The sequence below is a fragment of the Chelonia mydas genome, chromosome 6 (assembly GCF_015237465.2).
Source record: "Chelonia mydas isolate rCheMyd1 chromosome 6, rCheMyd1.pri.v2, whole genome shotgun sequence".
NCBI classification, from domain to species: domain Eukaryota; kingdom Metazoa; phylum Chordata; order Testudines; family Cheloniidae; genus Chelonia; species Chelonia mydas.
This window is the reverse complement of record NC_051246.2, coordinates 68,929,619-68,951,474: the sequence shown is the minus strand read 5'-3', so window position 1 is coordinate 68,951,474 and position 21,856 is coordinate 68,929,619. Positions and strand designations below refer to the sequence as shown.

General features: G+C 45.6%; 1 protein-coding gene across 4 annotated transcripts in view; it reads left to right on the top strand.

Moving 5' to 3' along the window:
* ZFYVE1 (zinc finger FYVE-type containing 1) overlaps positions 1-17,208 on the top strand; it is a 60,311-nt gene extending 43,103 nt beyond the window's left edge. For all 4 annotated transcript variants that reach the window (XM_043550218.1, XM_007055739.4, XM_037900338.2 and 1 more), the window contains exons 5-12: positions 7,552-7,658; positions 8,990-9,098; positions 9,716-9,813; positions 9,911-10,028; positions 10,805-10,975; positions 12,008-12,188; positions 12,891-13,004; positions 15,092-17,208. In XM_043550218.1, coding sequence (XP_043406153.1) covers positions 7,552-7,658; positions 8,990-9,098; positions 9,716-9,813; positions 9,911-10,028; positions 10,805-10,975; positions 12,008-12,188; positions 12,891-13,004; positions 15,092-15,324 — 1,131 coding nt within the window. In that variant the 3' untranslated portion in view covers positions 15,325-17,208. The remainder of the gene's footprint in view (positions 1-7,551; positions 7,659-8,989; positions 9,099-9,715; positions 9,814-9,910; positions 10,029-10,804; positions 10,976-12,007; positions 12,189-12,890; positions 13,005-15,091) is intronic.
* The last annotated feature ends 4,648 nt before the right edge of the window (positions 17,209-21,856 follow it).

Genomic DNA, 21,856 nt, shown 5'->3' with positions numbered 1-21,856 from the left:
ACAGTATACTGAAGGAGCTGGGAGGCAAAGGGAAGGAGGGAGATGTGGCAGTATCTGGAGAAGCAAGTGAGATCAAGGGAGGGATTGTTAGGATTAGAGATACAGTAGCATACTTGAGGGCCGATGGAAAGGAGCTGGGGGGGGTGGAAGAGAGGCTGAAGACCTCTCTAATATATCTATTATATTATCACCATAATACCACTGGGCTTCCTAAGTATTTAAAAATAAGAATAACAATCACTCTCTCTCTGTAGGAGAAAGAGCATGATTATTTTCTATGTATGTATGCTTGTGATGAACTTGGTTCTCCCTCAAAAAGTTGAAGAAAAGAGTTTTTTGCATCTGGTTCTGAAAATGGTTATTCCTGCGTCCACTATTATTTCCTGAGGGAGGGAGTTCCCTGATCTGGATCTGGCTTCTGTGAAAGTTCTGTCCCCTGCACTCATACGCTGCCTCCTGTTGGTGGGCATTTTAATTGCTCCAGGGGAATGTAGCTGTCATGGGAGGTCATGGTTGGGAAGGGAAAGGTTAGTTGTCAGGTGGTTAGGGCCAGCCTCAGAGAGGGCTGTGAATATCAGAACATGTGACTTGAACTGGACTCTGTATTCAGTGGATAGTCACTGCAGATAGCGGAATGCTGGGATGATGTGTTCACAATGATCTGTGTTACTAAGCAGACTGACTGCTTCAACTGGCTCAAAATACAGCAGTCAGTTCTGACAGGGAAAGGTTAGTTGTCAGGTGGTTAGGGCCAGCCTCAGAGAGGGCTGTGAATATCAGTATGTCGCTTTGTTTCTAGATATGAGTTGCAATAATCAAGTCTGGAGGTCACCAGTGTGGGAATCACTGTCCAGGTTTGTATCCGATAGGGTGGAGAGCAGTCTATGAGCCACTACAATGGGTATTTTTTGGCACCATAGCTATGTGACCATCCAGTAGCTTCGAGGAGTCCAAAAGAACCCCAAGGCTGTGATCTGACTGAACAATCTGAGAGCAGATGTTCACAATTGAGGGAGTTGTTACCGCTATAACAAGTCCTTTAGAGCTCTTCCCTCTCTTTCTCAGCATTGCCTCAATTCTTCTCTGGGTTCAGACTTAGCCAATTGCTCTTCATCCTGGCGCTGATTTCAGCTAGGCATTGGGAAAGCTGGAAGCCAGTACTGTTTACATTTGACATAAAGGAGACATACAAGCTGGGTATAATCCAGGTGGTGCTGGCATTACAGTCTGTATTGTTTCACCAGCTCTGCCACTGGCTTCCTATGGATGTTGAATAATATGGGAAAGGAAGGGACCATTGCCCATAGGAATGGCCCTACTGGGTCAGACCAAAGGTCCATCTAGCCCAGTATCCCGTCTTCCGACAGTGACCAGTGTGCTAGGTGCCCCAGAGGGAATAAACAGAACAGGTAACCATCAAGCGATCCATCCCCTGTCGCTTATTCCCAGCTTCTGGCAAACAGAGGCTGGGGACACCTAGAACATGGAGTTGTATCCCTGACTATCTTGGCTAATAGCCATTGATGGACCTATCCTCCATGAATTTATCTATTTCTTTTTTGAACCCTGTTATGGTCTTGGCCTTCACAACATCCTCTGGCAAGGAGTTCCACAGGTTGACTGTGCATTGTGTGAAGAAATACTTCCTTTTATTTGTTTTAAACCTGTTGTCTGTTAATTTCATTTGGTGACCCCTAGTTCTTGTGTTATGAGAAGTAGTAAACAATACTTCATTATGTACTTTTTCTACATCAGTCATGATTTTATAGACCTCAATCATATCTCCCCTTAGCCGTCTCTTTTCCAAGCTGAAAAGTCCCAGTCTTATCCATCTCTCCTCATACAGAATCTGTTCCATACCACTAATCATTTTTGTTGCCCTTTTCTGAACCTTTTCCAATTCCAATATATCTTTTTTGAGATGGGGCAACCACATCTGCACACATTATTCAAGATGTGGCGTACCATGGATTTATATAGAGGAAACATATATTTTCTGTCCTATTATCTATCCCTTTCTTAATTATTCCCAGCATTCTGTTTGCTTTTTTGACTGCCACTGCACATTGAGTGGATGTTTTCAGAGAACTATCCACAATGACTCCAAGATCTTTCTTGAGTGGTAACAGCTAATTTAGACCCCATCATTTTATATGTATAGTTGGGATTATGCTTTCCAATGTGCATTACTTTGCATTTATCAACATTAAATTTCATCTGCCATTTTGTTACCCAGTCACCCAGTTCTGAGAGATCCTTTTGTAGCTCTTCGCAGTCTGCCTGTGCCTTAACTATCTTTAGTAATTTTGTATCATCTGCAGATTTTGCCACCTCACTGTTTACCCCTTTTTTCCAGATCATTTATGAATATGTTGAATAGGACTGGTCCCAGAACACACCCCGGGGGGACACCACTATTTACCTCTCTCCATTTTGAAAACTCACCATTTATACCTATCCTTTGTTTCCTATCTTTTAACCAGTTACTAATCCATGAGAGCACCTTCCCTCTTATCCCGTGGCAGCTTACTTTGCATAAGAGCCTTTGTCAAAGGCTTTTTGAAAATCTAAGTACACACTATCCACTGGATCCCCTTGGTCCACATGCTTGTTGACCCCCTCAAAGAATTCTAGTAGATTGGTGAGGCTTGATTTCCCTTTACTAAAACCATGTTAACTCTTCCTCAACAAATTATGTTCATCTGTATGTCTGACAATATTGTTCTTTACAATAGTTTCAACCAGTTTGCCCGGTATTGAAGTCAGGCTTACAGGCCTGTAATTGCCGGGATCATCTCTGGAGCCCTTTTTAAAAATTGGCATCACATTAGCTATCCTCCAGTCACTTGGTACAGAAGCTGATTTAAATGATAGGTTACAGACTACAGTAGTTAGTAGTAGTAGTTAGTAGTTCTGCAATTTCACATTTGAGTTCCCTCAGAAGTCTTGGGTGAATACCATCTCGTCCTGGTGACTTTTTGCTGTTTAATTTATCAGTTTGTTCCAAAACCTCCTCTAATGACACCTCAATCTGGGACAGTTCCTCAGATCTGTCACCTAAAAAGAATGGCTCAGGTTTGGGAATCTCCCTCACATCCTCAGCCGTGAAGACCTATGCAAAGAATTGATTTAGTTTCCCTGCAATGGCCTTATCATCCTTGAGTGCTCCTTTAGCACCTCGATTGTCCAGGGGCCCCACTGGTTGTTTAGCCGGCTTCCTGCTTCTGATGTACTTAAAAAAAAAATTGCTATTACTTTTTGAGTCTTTGGCAGCCATCTAGCTTGAGTTGGAGAAGGACCTGAGATATTTTGATCCAGGGTGTTTGTTAACCCCTGCAGTTTCTTGGATTTGAGCCAGGATTATTTGGTGACTGGGTGAACCAAATGCCACAGAGAGGTCAGAGCAAGATGAATATGGGTGTACTTTCAATGTCTTATGGACAGGAGGTGATCATACACCAGAAAAATAAGTGCTGTCTCTATGCCATGTTCTGGCCTGAAGCCTGATTGAGAGGAATCCAGGAGACTGGCAAGCTCACAGATGGTACCGGAGACTCTTTTTTGCTAGCTTCTTGATGAGTTTGCAATTCCATAAGCCAAGGGGATACCAGGATGGCAGCTGCCATATTGAAAGGAACAGGCTGGAGCAGGGTGGGCAAACTTTTTGGCCCGAGGGCCACATCAGGGTGCGAAACTGTATGGAGGGCCGGGTAGGGAAGGGTGTGCCTCCCCAAACAGCCTGGCCCCCACCCCCTATCCGACCCCTCCCACTTCCCACAGCCTGATTGCCCCCCTCAGAACCCTCCCCATCCACCCCCCCCCCCCCGTTCCTTGTCCCTTGACTGCCCCCTCCCAGGACCCCCGCTCCTAACCGCCCCCCGGGACCCCACCCCCTATCTAACTCCCCCGTTCCCTTTCCCCTGCCCCCCCCCTGAACCTCTGCCCTATCCAACTGCCCTCTGCTCCCTGTCCCCTGACTACCCCCCGGGACCCCCTGCCCCATATCCAACCCCCCAGCCCTGGTCCCCTTACCATGCTGCTCAGAGTAGCATGTCTGGCAGCCGCGCCACCCAGCTGGAGCCAGACACACTGCCACGCTGCCCTGCATGAGCACACAGCACCGCTGCCCAGAGTGATGCCCATGTGGCGGCATGGCTGCGCAGCAGGGGGGACAGTGAGGGGGCTAGCCTCCCAGGCCAGGAGCTCAGGGGCCGGGCAGGACAGTCCCACGGGCCGGATGTGGCCCATGGGCCGTAGTTTGCCCACCTCTGGGCTAGAGGGAGCTTAGGTAAGGAGGAACAATTTAACTTGCCCTTCCCACCCTGGAGTAGCACTACTAAACATTTAACAGAAGAACATAAAAATGGCCATACTGGGTCGGCACATTGGTCCATCTAGCCCAGTAACCTGTCTTCCGACAGTGGCCAGTGCCAGATGCTTTTGAGAGAATGAACAGAACAGAGCAATCATCGATTGAGCCATTGCCTGTTGTCCAGTCCGAGCTTCTAGCATACAGAGTACAATGGATGATACCAAGATGGGAGGGGTTGCAAGTGCTTTGGAGGATAGGATTATAATTCAAAATGATCTGGACAAACTGGAGAAATGGTCTGAAGTAAACAGGATGAAATTCAATAAGGACAAATGCAAATATTCCACTTAGGAAGGATCAATCCATTGCACACATACAAAATGGGAAACGACTGCCTAGGAAGGAGTATTGCGGAAAGGGATCTGGGGGTCATAGTGGACCACAAGCTAAATATGAGTCAACAGTGTAACACTGATGCAAAAAATGTGAACATCATTCTGAGATGTATTAGCAGGAGTGTTGTAAGCAAGACACGAGAAGTAATTCTTCTGCTCTACTCTGCACTGATTAGGCCTCAACTGGAGTATTGTGTCCCATTCTGGGCGCCACATTTCAGGAAAGATGTGGACAAATTGGAGAAAGTCCAGAGAAGAGCAACAAAAATGATTAAAGGTCTAGAAAACATGACCTATGAGGCAAGATTGAAAAAATGGGGTTTGTTTAGTCTGGAGAAGAGAAGACTGAGAGGGGACATGATAGCAGTTTTCAAGTACATAAAAGGTTGTTACAAGGAGGAGAGAGAAGAATTGTTCTTCTTAACCTCCAAGGATAGGACAAGAAGCAATGGGCTTAAATTGCAGCAAGGGAGGTTTAGGTTGGACATTAGGAAAAACTTCCTAACTGTCAGGATGGTTAAGCACTGGAATAAATTGCCTAGGGAGGTTGTGGAATCTCCATCATTGGAGATTTTAAAGAGTATGTTAGATAAACATCTGTCAGGGATGATCTAGATAATACCGAGTCCTGCCCTGAGTGCAAGGGACTGGACTAGATGACCTCTCAAGGTCCCTTCCAGTCCTATAAGTCTATGATTCTAGCAGGCAGAGGTTTAGGGACACCCAGAGCATGAGGTTGCATACCTGACCATCCTGGCTAATAGCCACTGATGGACCTATCCTCCATGATCTTATACAAAAAAATTTTTTAAGCCCAGTTATACTTTTGGCCTTCATAACATCCCTTGAAAGACTTGTTTTACCAAAGCAAATGGACAGATTAACAGTATGGTACTTGTCTTTTCCAAAATGCCTCACAAAATAAAATATTTGAGGAGTTTTAATTATATTATTATTTTACTTTGTGCATAGTCACCCAAGGGACCATCAGGAATTGATTGCCTGGTAGAGACTGATATATACATAAAAGTCAAACAATATTGTATTAAAGAATGTGGTAACTCTTTAAAGTAGTAGCATGATATTTAGTTCATTTGTTCAGCTCTTCAGTATTATCATGACGGGCTCCAGGAAAACCTTATATAGATAGAGTTGCCTATTAGAGGTGATGTTTAGTTCAGGCTTCATGGCAAACAAAGCCTGTAAAAATGAAACTTTTAAAATAACATTATTCTGCCTCTTTAAAGCATTAAATGTAGCTTTTTAAATACTTTATAATACAGGTATAAGAACTAGGGTTGGACCCTGAAGCTCATTGTTAGCAGCGGTAGGCACGTTATAAATGCCCAAGACAGACACAGTTCAACCATTTTGGTACAATGGAGAGATCTATGTTGTTACCAGGGTAACTGGTCTCAAGGCAGTCACCTAGACATAGATTTGCAGCAAATGTTTTCCTCAGTGTCCCTACAAGAGAAAGTATTTTCTTGCCTTTCTTCTCTAGATAAAGATCTGACCCTTGGGATCAGTGAAGATCAGGAACATAGCTCCACCGGGGCAGTGCATAGTTCTGAGTATCTAATGGGGAAGGGGTGTGGGCAGAGTCTGTTATTTTGCTTTGTTGGTTTTTTAGTGAAAGAAGAAAAGTGATTTCTTTTGAAGAGAAGAATATCAACCTCTTCACCATTCCCCCAGCATGTGTGCTGTGGTGGTTTGTTTTTCTCACGTATTTAAGGGCTAATGCCACATTTGGTTTATGGTGCTGCCAGTTCACATCCAGCCCACATCAGTAATCAAAAGGCTGACATTTGAGAGCCACTTAGTGGTTTGTGTGGAAAGTGTCTGGTCACAGTCCAGGGGCTGGTCTACGCTGGCCATGCTAAAACGCTGCTCTGGCAGCGCTTTAACATGGCTTATGTGGTTGCGGCGCAGTGCTGGGAGAGAGCTTTCCCAGTGCTCTAAAAAAACCACCTCCATGAGGGACATGGCTACCAGCGCTGTCTACACTGACGCTTTACAGAGCTGAAACTTGCTGCTCTCAGGGGGGTGTTTTTTCACACCCTGAGCGAGAAAGTTGCAGCATTGTAAATTGCCAGGGTAGACAAGCCCCAGGTCCCAGTGGAGACGTCTCCATCACAAAAGCTACCATCACAACTGGCCCTAATTATCAAGCTTGTTTGCAGTCTGAGCTCAAAAGCCAAGGACTGAATGGACCATGGAGAGCGAGCTCCCTTTTCATCTCATATGTGGTCCCTGCAGAATAGGATTGAGGCACTTTGACAAAGCCCCAGGAGGGAAACTTTCACTATTTCACCATCACTAAAAGGTTCCCAATGTCCTTAATTAATGCTAGTTAATGTAAGTCACCTAGCTCAAACCTTGCATGGTGTGTTGAGTATGTAGGACCAAATGTTGTTTCCTTTGGTGTGGAATCCAAAACCCTTTTTATCCAGCTATTTACTCTGTGCAACCTTCTTCCTCCAACCCCTTCTGCCCTATCACAGAAGTTAAAGATGGAAAAAACCCTTGAGATTATCCATTCCATCTCCCTGACAAGTGCAAGATTGTTGATCTTGTTTGGTCTGTATTAGAGGGAAGGCAGGGGGGATTATAGTTTTCCTTTGTAGCTCATACCCGTATGGTTTCCTGGTCAGTGAACCATGATTTGTTAGCTACACAGCCCAGCTGGCCCTCTCCCAGAGAGGAACCCATGGAGTATCCATGAGAAGCCTCCCAGGATGTCCATGAAGATGTGTACCTTTCCAGAAGGCTGTCACTGGCCTGGTGAATCAATGTCCTTGTTGCTCTGAATTCCTCAGCAATTTCTCTCACTTGGTCTGACAGGCATTGAGCGACCGGTTCAGCGGTGAGATCCCCGATGACCAGATGGCTCACAGCTCCTTCTTTCCGGATGAGTATTTCACCTGTTCTACTATATGCCTCAGCTGCGGGTAAGTAGGCAAGAAACACACCCTCATCCATCTGGGAGACCGTACTGTCAAGATCTGCAGCATCAGAATGCACTGTCATAGTGAGGTCACAAGTACTCTGGAGAAGCATCATCAGCATAGGTGGTGACATCAGTGTGATAACTCCTTAGTCTGAATACAGAATTTGTATGTTTCACCTGACACCAGAACCCATTTGAACTCCCTGAAAAGCAGTTCAAGGTGTGTGCTGTGGGGGGTGCTGTCTCTGTGTCCCAGCTAGGCAATAGGGTCTCCTTTTCATTTATCAGCAATACCCTACTTGAATTACGGGACGAGGGTCAAAAAACTGTGGCTGAATTGCGGACAAGCCATGGAAAATTGAGGAAAAGTAATAATGGACCATATTATTTGCAGTAATAAAGCCCATTATTACTTTTTCCGTGATTTTCCATTGTCGGCCCTTGAGGCTGAGAGCGGCCACCCGGGGCTCCCGTATCAAAATTGCCGTCGAAACCTAAAATATTGTGGAATCTGCAATATCGCAAGTTAAGTATCAGTGTAATCTCTTTTTGCCCACATTGCTTCCGTAGTGTTCATAAGCATGTCGTCTCAGAACTGGCAAGTCCCTCAAAGGGCAGAGTGTGAAATGAGTGGTCTACAAGAATCCCTTGAAGTCAGAAATAATTGCCCTGTGAGACTTTCTGTCATAATCATGACATAAACGTCACCAAAACATACATCCACCCAGCCTTGGACTGTGACCTATGGCCTGTGACTAGAAGCCACACCCACTGGGGCTGATGAGATTTTGCATACTAACCAGTCAGATGCCTCAGAACTTGAGTGCAAGTCCTGTCTAAGGAAAGCCCAGGTGGTATGGGAAGTGGTGCTGGTAATTCAGTAGGTTGCAGTCATCCCTCTGAGTCTGTACTGAGCTGTATCAACATGGTGCTATGGAAGATTGTGCTGCTGGAAGTTCTGTCTATCAAATAAGATGTAAAACTAGGTTCCCTGTCTTTTGTGGTCATTAAAGATTCTCTAGCTCTTCTTTGTGAGAGATGGGATGTTAGTTCTCATGTCTTGGCCAAATTCCGAACTTGGTTAGTTCCATCTAGATTCCCTCTGCAGCTTCTGTTGGATAAGTATTCACTTCCTGTACTAAATTGCTGTATAACGTTGCTGTGAAACCACTGCTTACCCCACTCCATGATGGCTGCATTTCAATGGCTATACAAACATAAGATATTGAATAAAACCTAGTTTTAGTTCTGGCAACTTAGCTGACCTTATACCGAGATCTGTCCTGTATCAGTGACTCTCTAGCCTGCTCACTGTTTGCTTCTGAACTCCAGGTGTGGCTGTAAGAACAGCATGAACCATGCGAAAGAAGGAGTTCCTCATGAAGCCAAGAGCCGATGCAGATACTCCCACCAGTACGATAACAGAGTCTATACCTGCAAGGTAAGCAGAACCTTAGGGACGGGGTCCAGTACCTGGAGAGGGAGAAGTGTTACTCACATGTGCCTGTGGTCTTGCTCCTCTTTTCTGTTGAAGACTCGTGGCAACAAGATTCCTGTCGATCTTTAACAGTTCTTTGGTAATTGTTCTGTTTGCCGGCAGCCCAGTCGCACTGCTTGCGTGTTTCACTGGCTGAATCACCGGGGGCTGCACTGCTGCCATTTCCCAGGACAGGTTAAGCATTAGATGTTGCTCTTCAGTCTCAGTACACTGAATGGATAAGCCCCTGAATTGCTCTCCCTATTTCCTTCCCTCCACCCCTAATGTTGATATTTTTGGGGGGAGTCTATGTAACTCAAAGGTCACGTGGAGGAGCCTGGGGGTTACTTCACCCACAGCCATATTTTTATTGTTGTTTAGACAAATGACATCATTTGGGTCATAATGCACAAAAATTCCGTTATCAATGATGGGGTCCATCATGTGGCCCCTTTAGCAAACCATCTCCACAAACACACATCAGATAAGGCCTTTAAACCCACTCGTGACCAAACAGTCACATGGGACTCAGTGTCTGGGGTACCAAAACTTGTGATTCTAATCAAACACTCCTGTTCCAGGCCTGTTACGAGCGTGGGAAGGAGGTCAATGTGGTGCCAAAAACATCTGCTTCCACTGATTCCCCTTGGATGGGCCTTGCCAAGTATGCCTGGTCAGGGTGAGTACTTTCTGCTCTCCCTTTCCTTTCCTTTGCCAGCTCCTTTGGGCCTCCAGCCCCTTGCTAGGTAACCAGTTCTCCTTGTTCCTCACTGCAGATATGTGATTGAGTGCCCCAACTGTGGAGTGGTATACCGCAGCCGGCAGTACTGGTTTGGGAACCAAGATCCTGTGGACACAGTGGTGAGGACAGAAATTGAGCACGTCTGGCCAGGAGTAAGTCTTGTTGGGGTGCTTTGGAGATGTGGGTGGTTTCTTTCTTTCTTTTTTTTTTTTTTTGCATAATGGCAGAAAAAATGGACTGACTCTCGCTATGGCAGCTGCTGCTTGAAGTATGGAGCCTCTTCGAGGATGGGCATCCTCAGAGCAAGAGGCAGCCAAGTTTTGCCCAAGTGGACATTAAAAACTGGATTGGACAGATCACGCTATTGCAGTGGTCCCCAAGAGATGAGTCAGAAAACCTAACAGGTCTTTCCCATCTCTGATTAATAAGTAAAATGATTTCTACATTTTTATAGTGGGCTTTCATCCCAAAATGCTCCTTACACACATCCCCACTGAAATATAGCCACCTGCCGCACAGCATGCTGAACAACCGTGGGAATAAGGGACATATGAGCAAACCTCTTACTCTTACAGAAAGTGCCATGGGATATTCAATATCCACATGAGACAGGAGTCAGGACAGGACCTTGTTTTTTAAGGTCCCACTGAAAGTCTTGCACACAGTAAATTGAACAGTGCTCAGCCTACCTTGGAAGGATGAAGAACTGGGTTGACTTTATCAACATTTGGACTCCTAGTGTGAATGTTTAAACCATTAAAACATCCCCTCTCTCTAAAAAAGATGGGAGTGTGATTCTTCCGGGTGGTGTTCTCCATTTTAACAGCAGCAGTGGACGGGCATTTGCTCCAAGAAGCATCTGCTCAGGAGAAGTAAACGTTTCCTTCTCTGTTTTTCCATTTTCATGTAAATCCCCATTGTGTTATAGACAGATGGATTTCTGAAAGACAACAACAATGCAGCTCAGCGCCTGTTGGATGGGATGAATTTCATGGCACAGTCTGTGTCTGAGCTCAGCCTGGGACCCACAAAAGCTGTGACCTCTTGGCTGACGGACCAGATTGCCCCTGCCTACTGGAGACCCAACTCTCAAATCCTGGTATGTAGCAGCTGCCGTGCTTTCATGCTGTTGAGGGAAACTGCTCCCTTTGCTGAGCTGAACATAACCCTTCCTCCACACCTTCTCCAAAAAATAAAATGACAAAGTAACCAGTTAAAAAAAATCTGATAGATTTCAGGTGCCTCGTCTACTGTGGATTGCAAACTGCAGCTCACCCACCTCCTGCAGCTCTTCAGAGCCAACGGCAGGGACCCTTGCTATTCACGTTCTTGGCTTGGCCTGAGAAAGATCATGTCAGATGCCTTCTTCCCTGGATGTGCCATTTGTCCCCTTATTATTCCACTGACCCTTCCTGCTTCTTCAAGTTTGACCCATTCCCACCATCAACACTGCTGATAAAAATGCTGGCTCCCACATACTTGCTCTTGAGTATACAGAATCAAAGTTGAAGTCCTGGCCTCCCATTTTTGCATTCCCACTTTTGCAAGTGCAACCAATTTGTACAAAATATGAAGCTGGATATGAATACTTGGCCCTTACAATTCAATTAGAGAGAGACTTCCAACTCCTTTGAGAAAGCATATAAAAGGAATTGGGCAGATGACTAAACTGGAAATGACCATCTTATCTTTGTTTTCCAAAACCTTCAGGTGTTCACAGGTCAACTGCCCAGTGCTGTAGGCACCCAAGAAAGCATAGGTGTAACAATTCATGGCTGTAACCACAGGGTTCATGGTAATGCTGCTGGCCTAGCCACAGCATGCTTGTCTTCCCACGGGTCCTTTCTTTGGGTATGAAGTCACTGAGCCAGAAGGACAATGCTGGCACCACCCCAAGTGGAGTCTATGCCCAAGACACTTCAGTGAAAGACATCAAAAAGTCTCTGCAGTGCAAGTACAGATCAGTTAACTGTGAGACTTACAATACTTTCCCCACTCATGCAGGATCCAGTCACTTTCATAGGTGCCACGGTCCCTGCCATCTCGTGATCCAACTCTCGGACGCTTTTCTAATTGGAGATAATTAGGAAAATCAAACTAATAGTTTTTCTTTCTGGTTTGTCTTGTTCAGAATTGCAACAAGTGTGGCACGTCCTTTAAAGATAATGATACGAAACATCACTGCCGGGCCTGCGGGGAGGGCTTCTGCGATAGCTGCTCTTCCAAGACCCGCCCCGTCCCTGAGCGGGGCTGGGGACCGGCGCCAGTGAGAGTGTGTGACAACTGCCATGACAGCAGGGGCATCCGGTTAGGTAATGCTGACCTGACTGTGCTCGTTCTGGGAATGGAGGGAAATTCTCCACCTTCCTGTCAGCATTAACCATATGTTGTGTCTGAAATCTTACCACTGATTTTCTATCAAAAGCCCCATTCTAGGGCAGATAGGGAAGTTGGCTGATCCAACCTGCCAACTGATGCCCTTGTAATGGGTGTAGATGGTGCCATTCTTTTGGGTACACACCACCTCAGAGCAGGATTTGAAATCATGTTTGTGAATGCTTCTGGTGGGGAAAGCAGATGAACTCTGAGAGACCCTTTTTACTGCAAATACCATTCACAAGAAATTACTGAAAAATCTGATCTCTTGGAGGAATTATTTCTAAATTGGACTTTATCCCAATATCCCAGAAGGCAACATCTCCTGCTGGTGGGGAGATAGCATCCCTCTGCACTGGTCTTGAGCAGTCTGTGTCTTGTCCACGTGGGTGGAGGAAAAGCGTAACAGTGAAGGTCATGCAAATTTCCCCAGGGAAGGCACGGAGGGTGTGAAATAAAGGCTGACTGGTGTTTGGCTACACTGGGATGCCAGAGAGCCCCAGGCCTATGCTATGGGTGCTGCACCTAACCAACCAAGTTACCTTGGTTTAACATTAGTTTCTCTGATAATACAAATTAACTGAGACTTGGCAGGAACTGTGGCTTGCGTTTTGAACCATAACTCTTCTATCATGCAGATGTGCCCGAGTCACAGACAGAGGAGGAAGGTGGGACACTGATCGCCAGGAAGGTCGGTGAGGCAGTGCAGAACACTCTTGGAGCTGTGGTGACTGCCATAGACATCCCACTAGGTGGGTGCTCTTTGCTTCCAATTGTTTTTCTATCTAAGAACATGTTGGTTGCGTATGTCAGAGCTGTTTGTTAAACTTCAGTGCTTGAAATGAGCTGGCATGGCACACTGACACTTCCTGTCTCAGGGGGCCAATGTAGGTCGAGGGTCCCCCTTCTGACTTCTGCTCCTGCTGGGCCGTGGGCCCTGCCAAGCTCTCTCCCTATGTTTCCTCTACTTTCTCCGCATTTTTTTTTCCAGTTTACGCCTCCTCACTTCTGTTCTCTCCACAGTGCAGCATCACAGATCCTTGAGTTCTGAGTGTCACTTCTTCCCGCTACGCCCGTAGGGTTATTGCAGTGATCTGCCAGACTGAGTTTCCTAGGCTGTACTTAAAAAATCGTGGCCAAACTATGAGACATTTTATCAGGTTTTTTAGCGGTTCTGAGTGCCAGCAGCTGCAGTTGACATAACTGGGATCTACGGGTGCTCGGCACTTCTGCAAATCAGGACCAAGACATTTAAACATCCAGTAACTGGGAGGATGGTTCCTAATGCTGAACGTAGTACAATGACAGTGGGCTGGTTGTTCGTGCACTGGGTACCAGCCCAGGTGCCGCAGCAGGGACCTGGGTTTACATGTTGTTCCACAGCTGAACGGCTGTTTGTTCTGCTGACCAAACCCCCACAGGAGGTAGACAGCAGTAGGGAGTGATGAATTGCATTAACCACTGATCAGACCTTCTCTCCATTGCTCTGTCTGGAATTTAATCAGGCTGGCAGATCTTTTATTATCTAATAAAATGGAAGCAGGAATGAAGCTGCCAGATGTTGGTGTTACCACCATTGTACACGTACCTGAAAGAAGAAAAGGAGGACTTGTGGCACCTTAGAGACTAACCAATTTATTTGAGCATAAGCTTTTGTGAGCTACAGCTCACTTCATCAGATGCTGTAGCTCATGAAAGCTCATGCTCAAATAAATTGGTTAGTCTCTAAGGTGCCACAAGTCCTCCTTTTCTTTTTGCGGATACAGACTAACACGGCTCCTACTCTGATACCTGAAAGAGTGATGGTTAGATTGTTTTGACCACCCAGCTGAACCCAATGGACAGAAGATAAGGCAGAGAAAGCCAATGTTCTCTGAACGAGTCATGGCCGGAGGAGGTGTCCACCTCCACTTACCCTGGATGGCCTTCTGCAAAAAATGGCAAAAAAATAGCAATGTGGGGCTGTGCTTTTTTCCCAGCCCAGAATCTCTGCCTTTCTTGGCATAACACTCTGATTGTGGGATCATTCCAGTCATTCAGGGAGATTTGATCACCCTGTTCTCTTGAGGAGCCAAGACTAGGGGTTAAGAATAATAGCTGCCCTACTTCCACATGTGAAGTACAAGAAGCCCATGACATTGTGGGCTGTATGGCCCCCCGAGATCTATTAGATCTACTTAACTTGATATACCAGACTGAATAAGATTTAATGCAGGAATTTTCATGTTTAGGTCACTGGTCCAAATCTAGCCAAGGTCAGTAGTCACCAAGTGTTGTAAGCCACTGATGCTATTTGGTGCCTGATGTGAAATGAACTGGAGTTCTCAGTCTGGTTACTAGTAGACAGGCATCCACATCATGTGCTATAAATTGGTATCCTGGATGGCAGTCTTAGCACAAAGGTCTAGGATTGAGAGAGACTTGGAGACTGATCTGCTATCTGGCCCCTGACTTGGTCAGGGTTGAATGTGGAGGGGAAGCTTCCAGTGCATGTTGTGCCTATTGGATTTCATTCTCTAGGGCTACCAAACCAGCTCTAACTAATTATTAATTATTATTATTATTATTTATTAAACAGTGGTGTAGTGGTGGTAGGGTCCCCATTAAAACAATGCCATTGAATTGTACAGGGGCACAATATGAAAGATTTGGAATAGCCTGAACTACTAGCAGATGCCTGCTAGAATGAAGTGTTCTGTGGATCTTTAGATCTTAACAATTTCCATAATGAGCTCCTTGAAAAGGCCCAGCCGTGGCTGGTAGTCCTTGGGTCCTTCCCCTCCTCTGCCTTAGAACAGGAGACATTCTAATTGCTGTGGTTCTTTCTCATCCTTTGTAGGTCTCGTGAAAGATGCTGCTAGACCTGCGTACTGGGTGCCGGATCATGAAATCCTGCACTGCCACAACTGCCAGAAGGAGTTCAACATCAAGCTCTCTAAACACCACTGTCGAGCCTGTGGCCAGGGATTCTGTGATGAATGTTCGAACGAGCGCCGAGCGGTCCCTTCCCGCGGATGGGATCATCCAGTGCGAGTCTGTTTTAACTGCAATAAGAAACCCGGTGATCTTTAACCCCAGCTTCCTGTCTGGGTCCTTCACGATTCCGTAGGTTCTCAGGGTTAGAAAAAAATATTTGGTCTCCCTTTCACCTTTAGCAGCTAGAGTGCATGTTTCTGATCTCCGGCCTGCTCTCATGTTCTACCCATCTTGGAATGCTGGGACATGAGCTCAAGTGAGTAAACTGGACCTTCAGGTTTTAATTGTAAACTGATTGGGGAAGGGGGGAGCTCATGTAAATGAGCAACCCAAAATCCAGTGTATTTTATTCCAGTTTAAACATCTATATCTATATAATTTAGTATGTTAAGGATACCGGTGGCTAGTGAAGTTTTGAATATTTCTAGTTCAAATAAGAGATGCAGCTGGACCCTGCTGTATTGGGTTGAATTCATAGCCACTGCAGTGCCTTCTAATTCTTCTCTTGAAGCATTTTGCTCATCACATGGTCCTATTGTAAAGGTTTGGACCCTTTGCTGCCAAGAGGGTCCAAGGCTCCCCAAACATAGATGCATGAATTGCATCTGATAATGGGAGGGTCCCTGCCTCTGGAGGCTCCACCTGCTGGCACTAAAGGGTTTGCAAAATCTATTTGAATTGTGGTCACAAATACTAGTCTGGCAGGTCATGGGACTGCAGTGCAGGCGAGTGGAGGTGAACCTAGCACCATGGCAGACACCAAGCTAGAGTTGTTGAAAGGAAGACAAATGATATGGAAAATGCTAGGGCATCTGTGGTAGAAGCCATTTCCATGTCAGCACAAGATCACAAGGTAGCAGGGCCTCGCTCTTCTTGACCACGTTCCCATGCGCTTGGATTTCTTTCAGGAGGACTTTAACTGCTTTATGAGGTTTGTCAGAAACTAAGAGGCTTGTGACCAGAACGAGGCAAGTGCCAGTTTTCTGGAAGATTGCATGACCTGCAGTCTAGTGTTTGCTAGGCTTACTAACGTTTTAAAGGGTCCCCAGATCCATGGTGCCACCAATGGTCTTGCAGATGGCTGCATAGAAACGGCACAGATTTGACTGTGATCTTTCTCATAAAAACAACCACCAACCAACCAAACCTACAGATCCAGCTGGAAAACAGGAATCTCTTCTCAGCTCCTAGCAAGTGGCACTCACTGGACTTTACCCTTCCATAAAGGTCTGCATTGAACCACTGAATTTATCAGCAATGAGCAAACCACTGTGCTCAACTGATGTGCTCCCTTTCTGTGGATTTTAGCTCTCATGACAAGAAATAAAGAGACCATCATGAACTGAACTTTTGGCTTATGTAGACAAGGGATGCTCCCATGGAGGGGACTTGTCTCCAATTGTAGTGGCTGGAGTTTGACACGATACTCTGAAACTGATTTAGTCCTACCTGCTGTGTAGCTCAATGATTGACACCCTCCGTTAGGACGATATTATTAAATTAACTGCTATAAAAGACTAGACCCTCTGAACAAGTGTGCTGGCTTTGGCCTTTTAATTAATAGTTCTTGCTCTCACCCCCAAAGGAACCTGTTCGCAAAGTGACTGCCCCAGGCATCTATTCCCAGACTTCATGCCGAAGCTGAAATGGAATGTGTGGGAGGAAACCTTCCCTGCTGGTTAAACTTCCAGAGACTAACTTGTATTTTGTAATCAAAGGCTGTCATAAGCTGATAGTCACCTGGAAGGGAGTGGGGGATAGGAGTGGGTAACAGTCCTGTCTTAGAAAAGACATTTTACAGCATAGCTCTGCACTTTGAGTTGTTTATTTTTGAATCGGTGATGGACAATACAATTAATATTTGTTGTTGGTTTGAAGGCCATGCCCTATGTGGCTTCCATGCATGTAGCTTCACTACCATGTTAATGCACAAAGAGAAACCATCCATGACATTCCTTGTATAAAATCCTCACTTCAGAATCTCTGTGTCAGTGACTTGTCAGAATGTTGTCCTGCCACAGGCAGACGTACTGCCTCAGTCCATTTAAGACAAAGTGATGTCTATGCATTTCTAGCACGCACATTGTGGTGGTATCCAAGGGCTTCTTAGGACATGGAGTCCAATCCCAACTGACAGTTCTAGTGCTCTGGGCTGTTGGGACCATGCTGAGATCTTGTCAGCAAAGCAAGAGCCCTTTTGTTGTGCTTACCTGAAATGGGGTTGATGTCGGGGGAAATGTTGTAGCTGAGCATCAGTAAAATAAAGAAGAGGGCAACAGGTAACCCTAAATAAGGTAGCAACAGGAAAGGTAAGAGACTCGGCTAAGGCCATGTCTACACAGGAAAGTTGCTCTGGTTTAACTAACATCTCTTTTCAAACCAGTTTAAATTCCCGTGAGGACTCTTATTTCAGTTAAGTGGCTTATTTCAGTTTAATTTAAAGCTGTTCCTAATCCATTTAAACTAATGTGAAATAAACCAGTTTTATACCAGAATAAGTGTGTCTACATGGGGGTTTGCATCAGTTTAACTAGATTGGGTTAAATTCACACCTTAGGTTATACTGGTGCAACTTTCCCAGATAGACAAGGGGCTTGGCTGCACTTGCGAGTTACAGCGCAATAAAGGAACCCCGGGCGCACTAGCTCATTACCCGTCCACACTGGCAAGGCATGTGGAGCGCTCTGACTCCGCGGCTACAGCGCTGCTGGTACTCCACCTCGGCGAGTGGAATAACGTTTGCTGCGCCCCCGCTGGAGCGCCGCAGCGCCAGTGTTAATGAGGTGTAGCTTTGCTGCGCCCTGATCAGCCTCCGGAAATGTCCCATAATCCTCTTGAGTCAAGTGGCCACTCTTGTCATTGTTTTTGAATCGCTGCAGGAATGCGGATATGCCCTTTGAAAGCTCCGTTTCTGACAGCCGGCTGCTTATCTGCTCCGAGACAAAGCAACCATTACTGTGGAATGCTGTGGGAGGGGGGGCGGTCTGCTGCTGTCAGAACTTAGAAAACAGCATGCTGACATGCTCTCAGGCCCCCCAAAACCCACTCTCTCTCCCTCCACATACACACAACACACTCCCTGTCACACTCCACCCCACCCCGCATTTGAAAAGCACGTTGCAGTCACTTACATGCTGGGATAGCTGCCCACAATGCACTGCTCCCAATGCCGCTGCAAGTGCCACAAATGTGGCCACGCCAGTGTGCTTGAAGCTGTCAGTGTGGATAGATTGTAGCACTTTCCCTACTGCCCTCTACGAAGGCTGGTTTAACTCAAAGCACTCTACATCTGCAAGTGTAGCCATGCCCAAGGCCTAAGTTTTAATGTACTGTGCTTTGTCCTATGCTATATAGGAACTCCACACTTAACGTTGTAGTTATGTTGCTGAAAAATGCAACTTTAAGCGAAACGATGTTAAACGAATCCAATTTCCCCATAAGACTTAATGTAAATGAGGGGGTTAGGGTTCCAGGGAAATTTTTTTCACCAGACAAAAGACTATATTTTATATTTATATATATACACACACACACACAGTATAAGTTTTAAACAAACAGTTTAATACTGGTACACAGCGATGATGATTGTGGAGCTTGGTTGAGGTGGAGAAGTCAGAGGGTGGGATATTTCCCAGGGAATGCCTTACTGCTAAATGATGAACTAGCAATTGGCTGAGCCCTCAAGGGTTAACTCTCACACTCTACAAGGCAGCAGGAAAGGAGGGAGGGCAGACAGAGACACACACCCTGTGTGTGTTTGAGAGATAGAGATGTGCATTTCCCCTTTAAGTATGAAGAGTGGGGTCAGAAGTACACTGCCTTGTTAATTAGATCAGCAAGCTGAGACCATCCTGCCCCTGCTCTATGGAAGATGGGGTAAGCAGGATGCAGGAACAGGGGTGAGGGGGTCACCCTGACATTAGCCCCCCCTCTTCTACCCCTCCCCCCCACAGCAAGCGGGAGTCTCAGGGAGCAGCTCCAAGGCAGAGGGCAGGAGCAGCACATGGCAGCGGGGAGAGGGACAGCTGAACTGCTGGCAACTGATAGCTTGCTGGGCGGCTGCTGCACAGGGAACTTAGGGGAGCAGGGAGCTGACAGGGGGGCTGCCGATCCACCCTGGTTCCAAGCCCCCACCAGCTAGCTGCAACGGGCTGCTCTCCCTGCAAGCAGTGGACAAAGCAGGCGGCTGCCAAATGATTTTAGAAGGGAGCATTGCACAGCTTTAAATGAGCATATTCCCTAATTGATCAGCAATGTAACCATGTTAACCTGGGCGACTTTAAGTGAGTTCCTGTACTGCTCTAAGCTGTCTACTGTGGGCCCTCCCCTCTCCCTGTTCTGACAGCATCACGTATCAGGAGTGTGGGGAGAATAGAGCCTAGTCAGACTTTTTCTTTAGACCCTTCCCTGTTCCAAAAGGAGAGTCAAATTCAAGATCCTGCTTTCATGTTGGAATAGAGTCCCCAGGAGAAAGCCAGGGGTTCCTTGAGGGCTCAGCACTAGCTGCTGGTTGAGAGCCTTGTTCATCTCCTAGTGAAATCAATGGAAAGATTCATGTTGACTTAAATGGGCGTTGGATCAGGCACTTAAAGGAGATAAATATGCCTAGAATGTGTGCATTAACTGAGCCCAGCAGGAGCTGGGATTACCAGATTTCTATGCTTGAGGCATTAGTGTTTCATAAGAAAATGGCTTTGAACAAGCTCCTCTCCCTTGAACTTGGACAATGCTCTGTATTTCTGCAGCAGCATAAACTAACTGGGAAAACAATCTGAAAAATGAGTGTTACCTGCTTAATGCTTCAGAGTGTTAAGCAGGTAACACTGCAGCATCCAGGACAGGAAGTGGAAACCCCATTTTGAAGACATGGGTTTTTATTAGGAAAAGAAGGACCCGAAAAACTCATTTTTGCTCATTATTATTATTTATTTGTATTACCATAACAATTTAGGAGCCCTAGCCATGGACTAGAATCCCATTGGGCCAGGCACTGTACAACAGACACTCCCACAGCATCTAAATGGAGTGACTCTTGCAAAAGTCCACCTCCAAGCATCAGTAGCCTTTCCTGAGCTCTGGAAAAGCCCAAACTGGAGGTTGCTACATGATGTCAACCTGGAAGAGGTCTAGTAGTTGAATGAAGTTCACTTGGGAGATGAGGAAAACACTTATTATTGGAATTGAGGAATGAAACATCACTGGATTAAAAGCAAAACCTTATTTCCCTGTTAAATGAAAAATGCCATTCTCTTTCAGTATATTTCCAACAGACTAGTTTGTGGGTTTTGTAGATTACTGATTAGTGAGTCACAGTTAAAATCTTGTAAATCAAGGTGGGAGTTTGGCCTTTGCACCAACTTTCACAGTTCACTGTAATGGTAATGTTTCAGTGCTGCAGTGAACACTTGTCTTGGCAAGATTATTAATTTCAGTCTGTCCGAGATGTGACAAGATAACGGACTGTTTTGATTTACAGAATGAAGTAGTCTGTGTTTCATAGTATTTTTTTGCCAGAAAAGTGATGGCAGATTCACAGTGGATCAAGAAACCTCTACATCTTTTCTAGCAAATGTGGAAAAAAAAATTGATTAAAATAAGAATCGTGAATTGACATGCAAATATGCCTGACAGTTTGCTCAAGTGTGAAAATAATTCTTTACACAAGGTGTACAGTAAGCAGCTCAGATTTCAGGAAGAGGAAACATAGATGATTTTATTCTTTGCTCAGACTTATTTACTTCAAATGAGCTGACTGTGTCAGTTACATGTAAAGTGGTGTAAGTTCCTCTGAATAGACGGATGGATTTTCCTCTCCAATTTTGAGCCAGACACAGTAGGAGGTTTATCTGTTACTATAAATTTGTTCACTTTCAGATGGCCCCACACTGTGGAAATCTTTGGGCCAAATTCAGCAGCAACAGAAGGTATATATATAGCACATGGTGACTATAGACTACTAGAACTTAGACAGCCAGAGGGTGGAAGAGCAGGGTTGTGACAGGAAAAGCATCTAGCAGGAGGATATGAAAGAAAAGGAACTTCTGTCTTTGACCCTCCTGTTTTGTGTTTTTCCTGCTATAACCTCACCCTTCCGCTGTCCGTGTGGACTGTGAGTTATATTCTCTCCAGTTTACTCACTTGTAACTGACACCCCCTGATTTGTCACTCCTGCATTGGGCCTTTTGTCCGTGGTCTGGAAAACAAGACAATCCCTCCCCTGACCATAGTCTCAAAACTGTGCTTTTTTTTATATTATTTCTTGATCCATAGCTCTGCCATGCCCCACAACAACTAGAAACCACCCATCTGCCTGCTACCGCATCCCCTAGTGCCCCAGCTGAAGCCCTGGGAGACTGACCAGTTCCCAAGATGTTATGAATGGGATTAGCCTGCGTACTAACAGCATGAAAGCTTTTGGGTTTTCTACCTGGTCATACAGAGAACTAACTGTGGCTCTTTTACATGTAGTTCCCTTACCTCTAGCCAGCCTGCTAGAGTTTAAGTGCTGGCCTCTCATTTTTGTCTATGGAACATCTTCCCTTTTTCATGTGTAATCGGACAACCTATGCTTTCAATGACTGTAACAGCAGCTAGTGTAGCTACATGCAAGTATCTGGAGTTAAGTCTC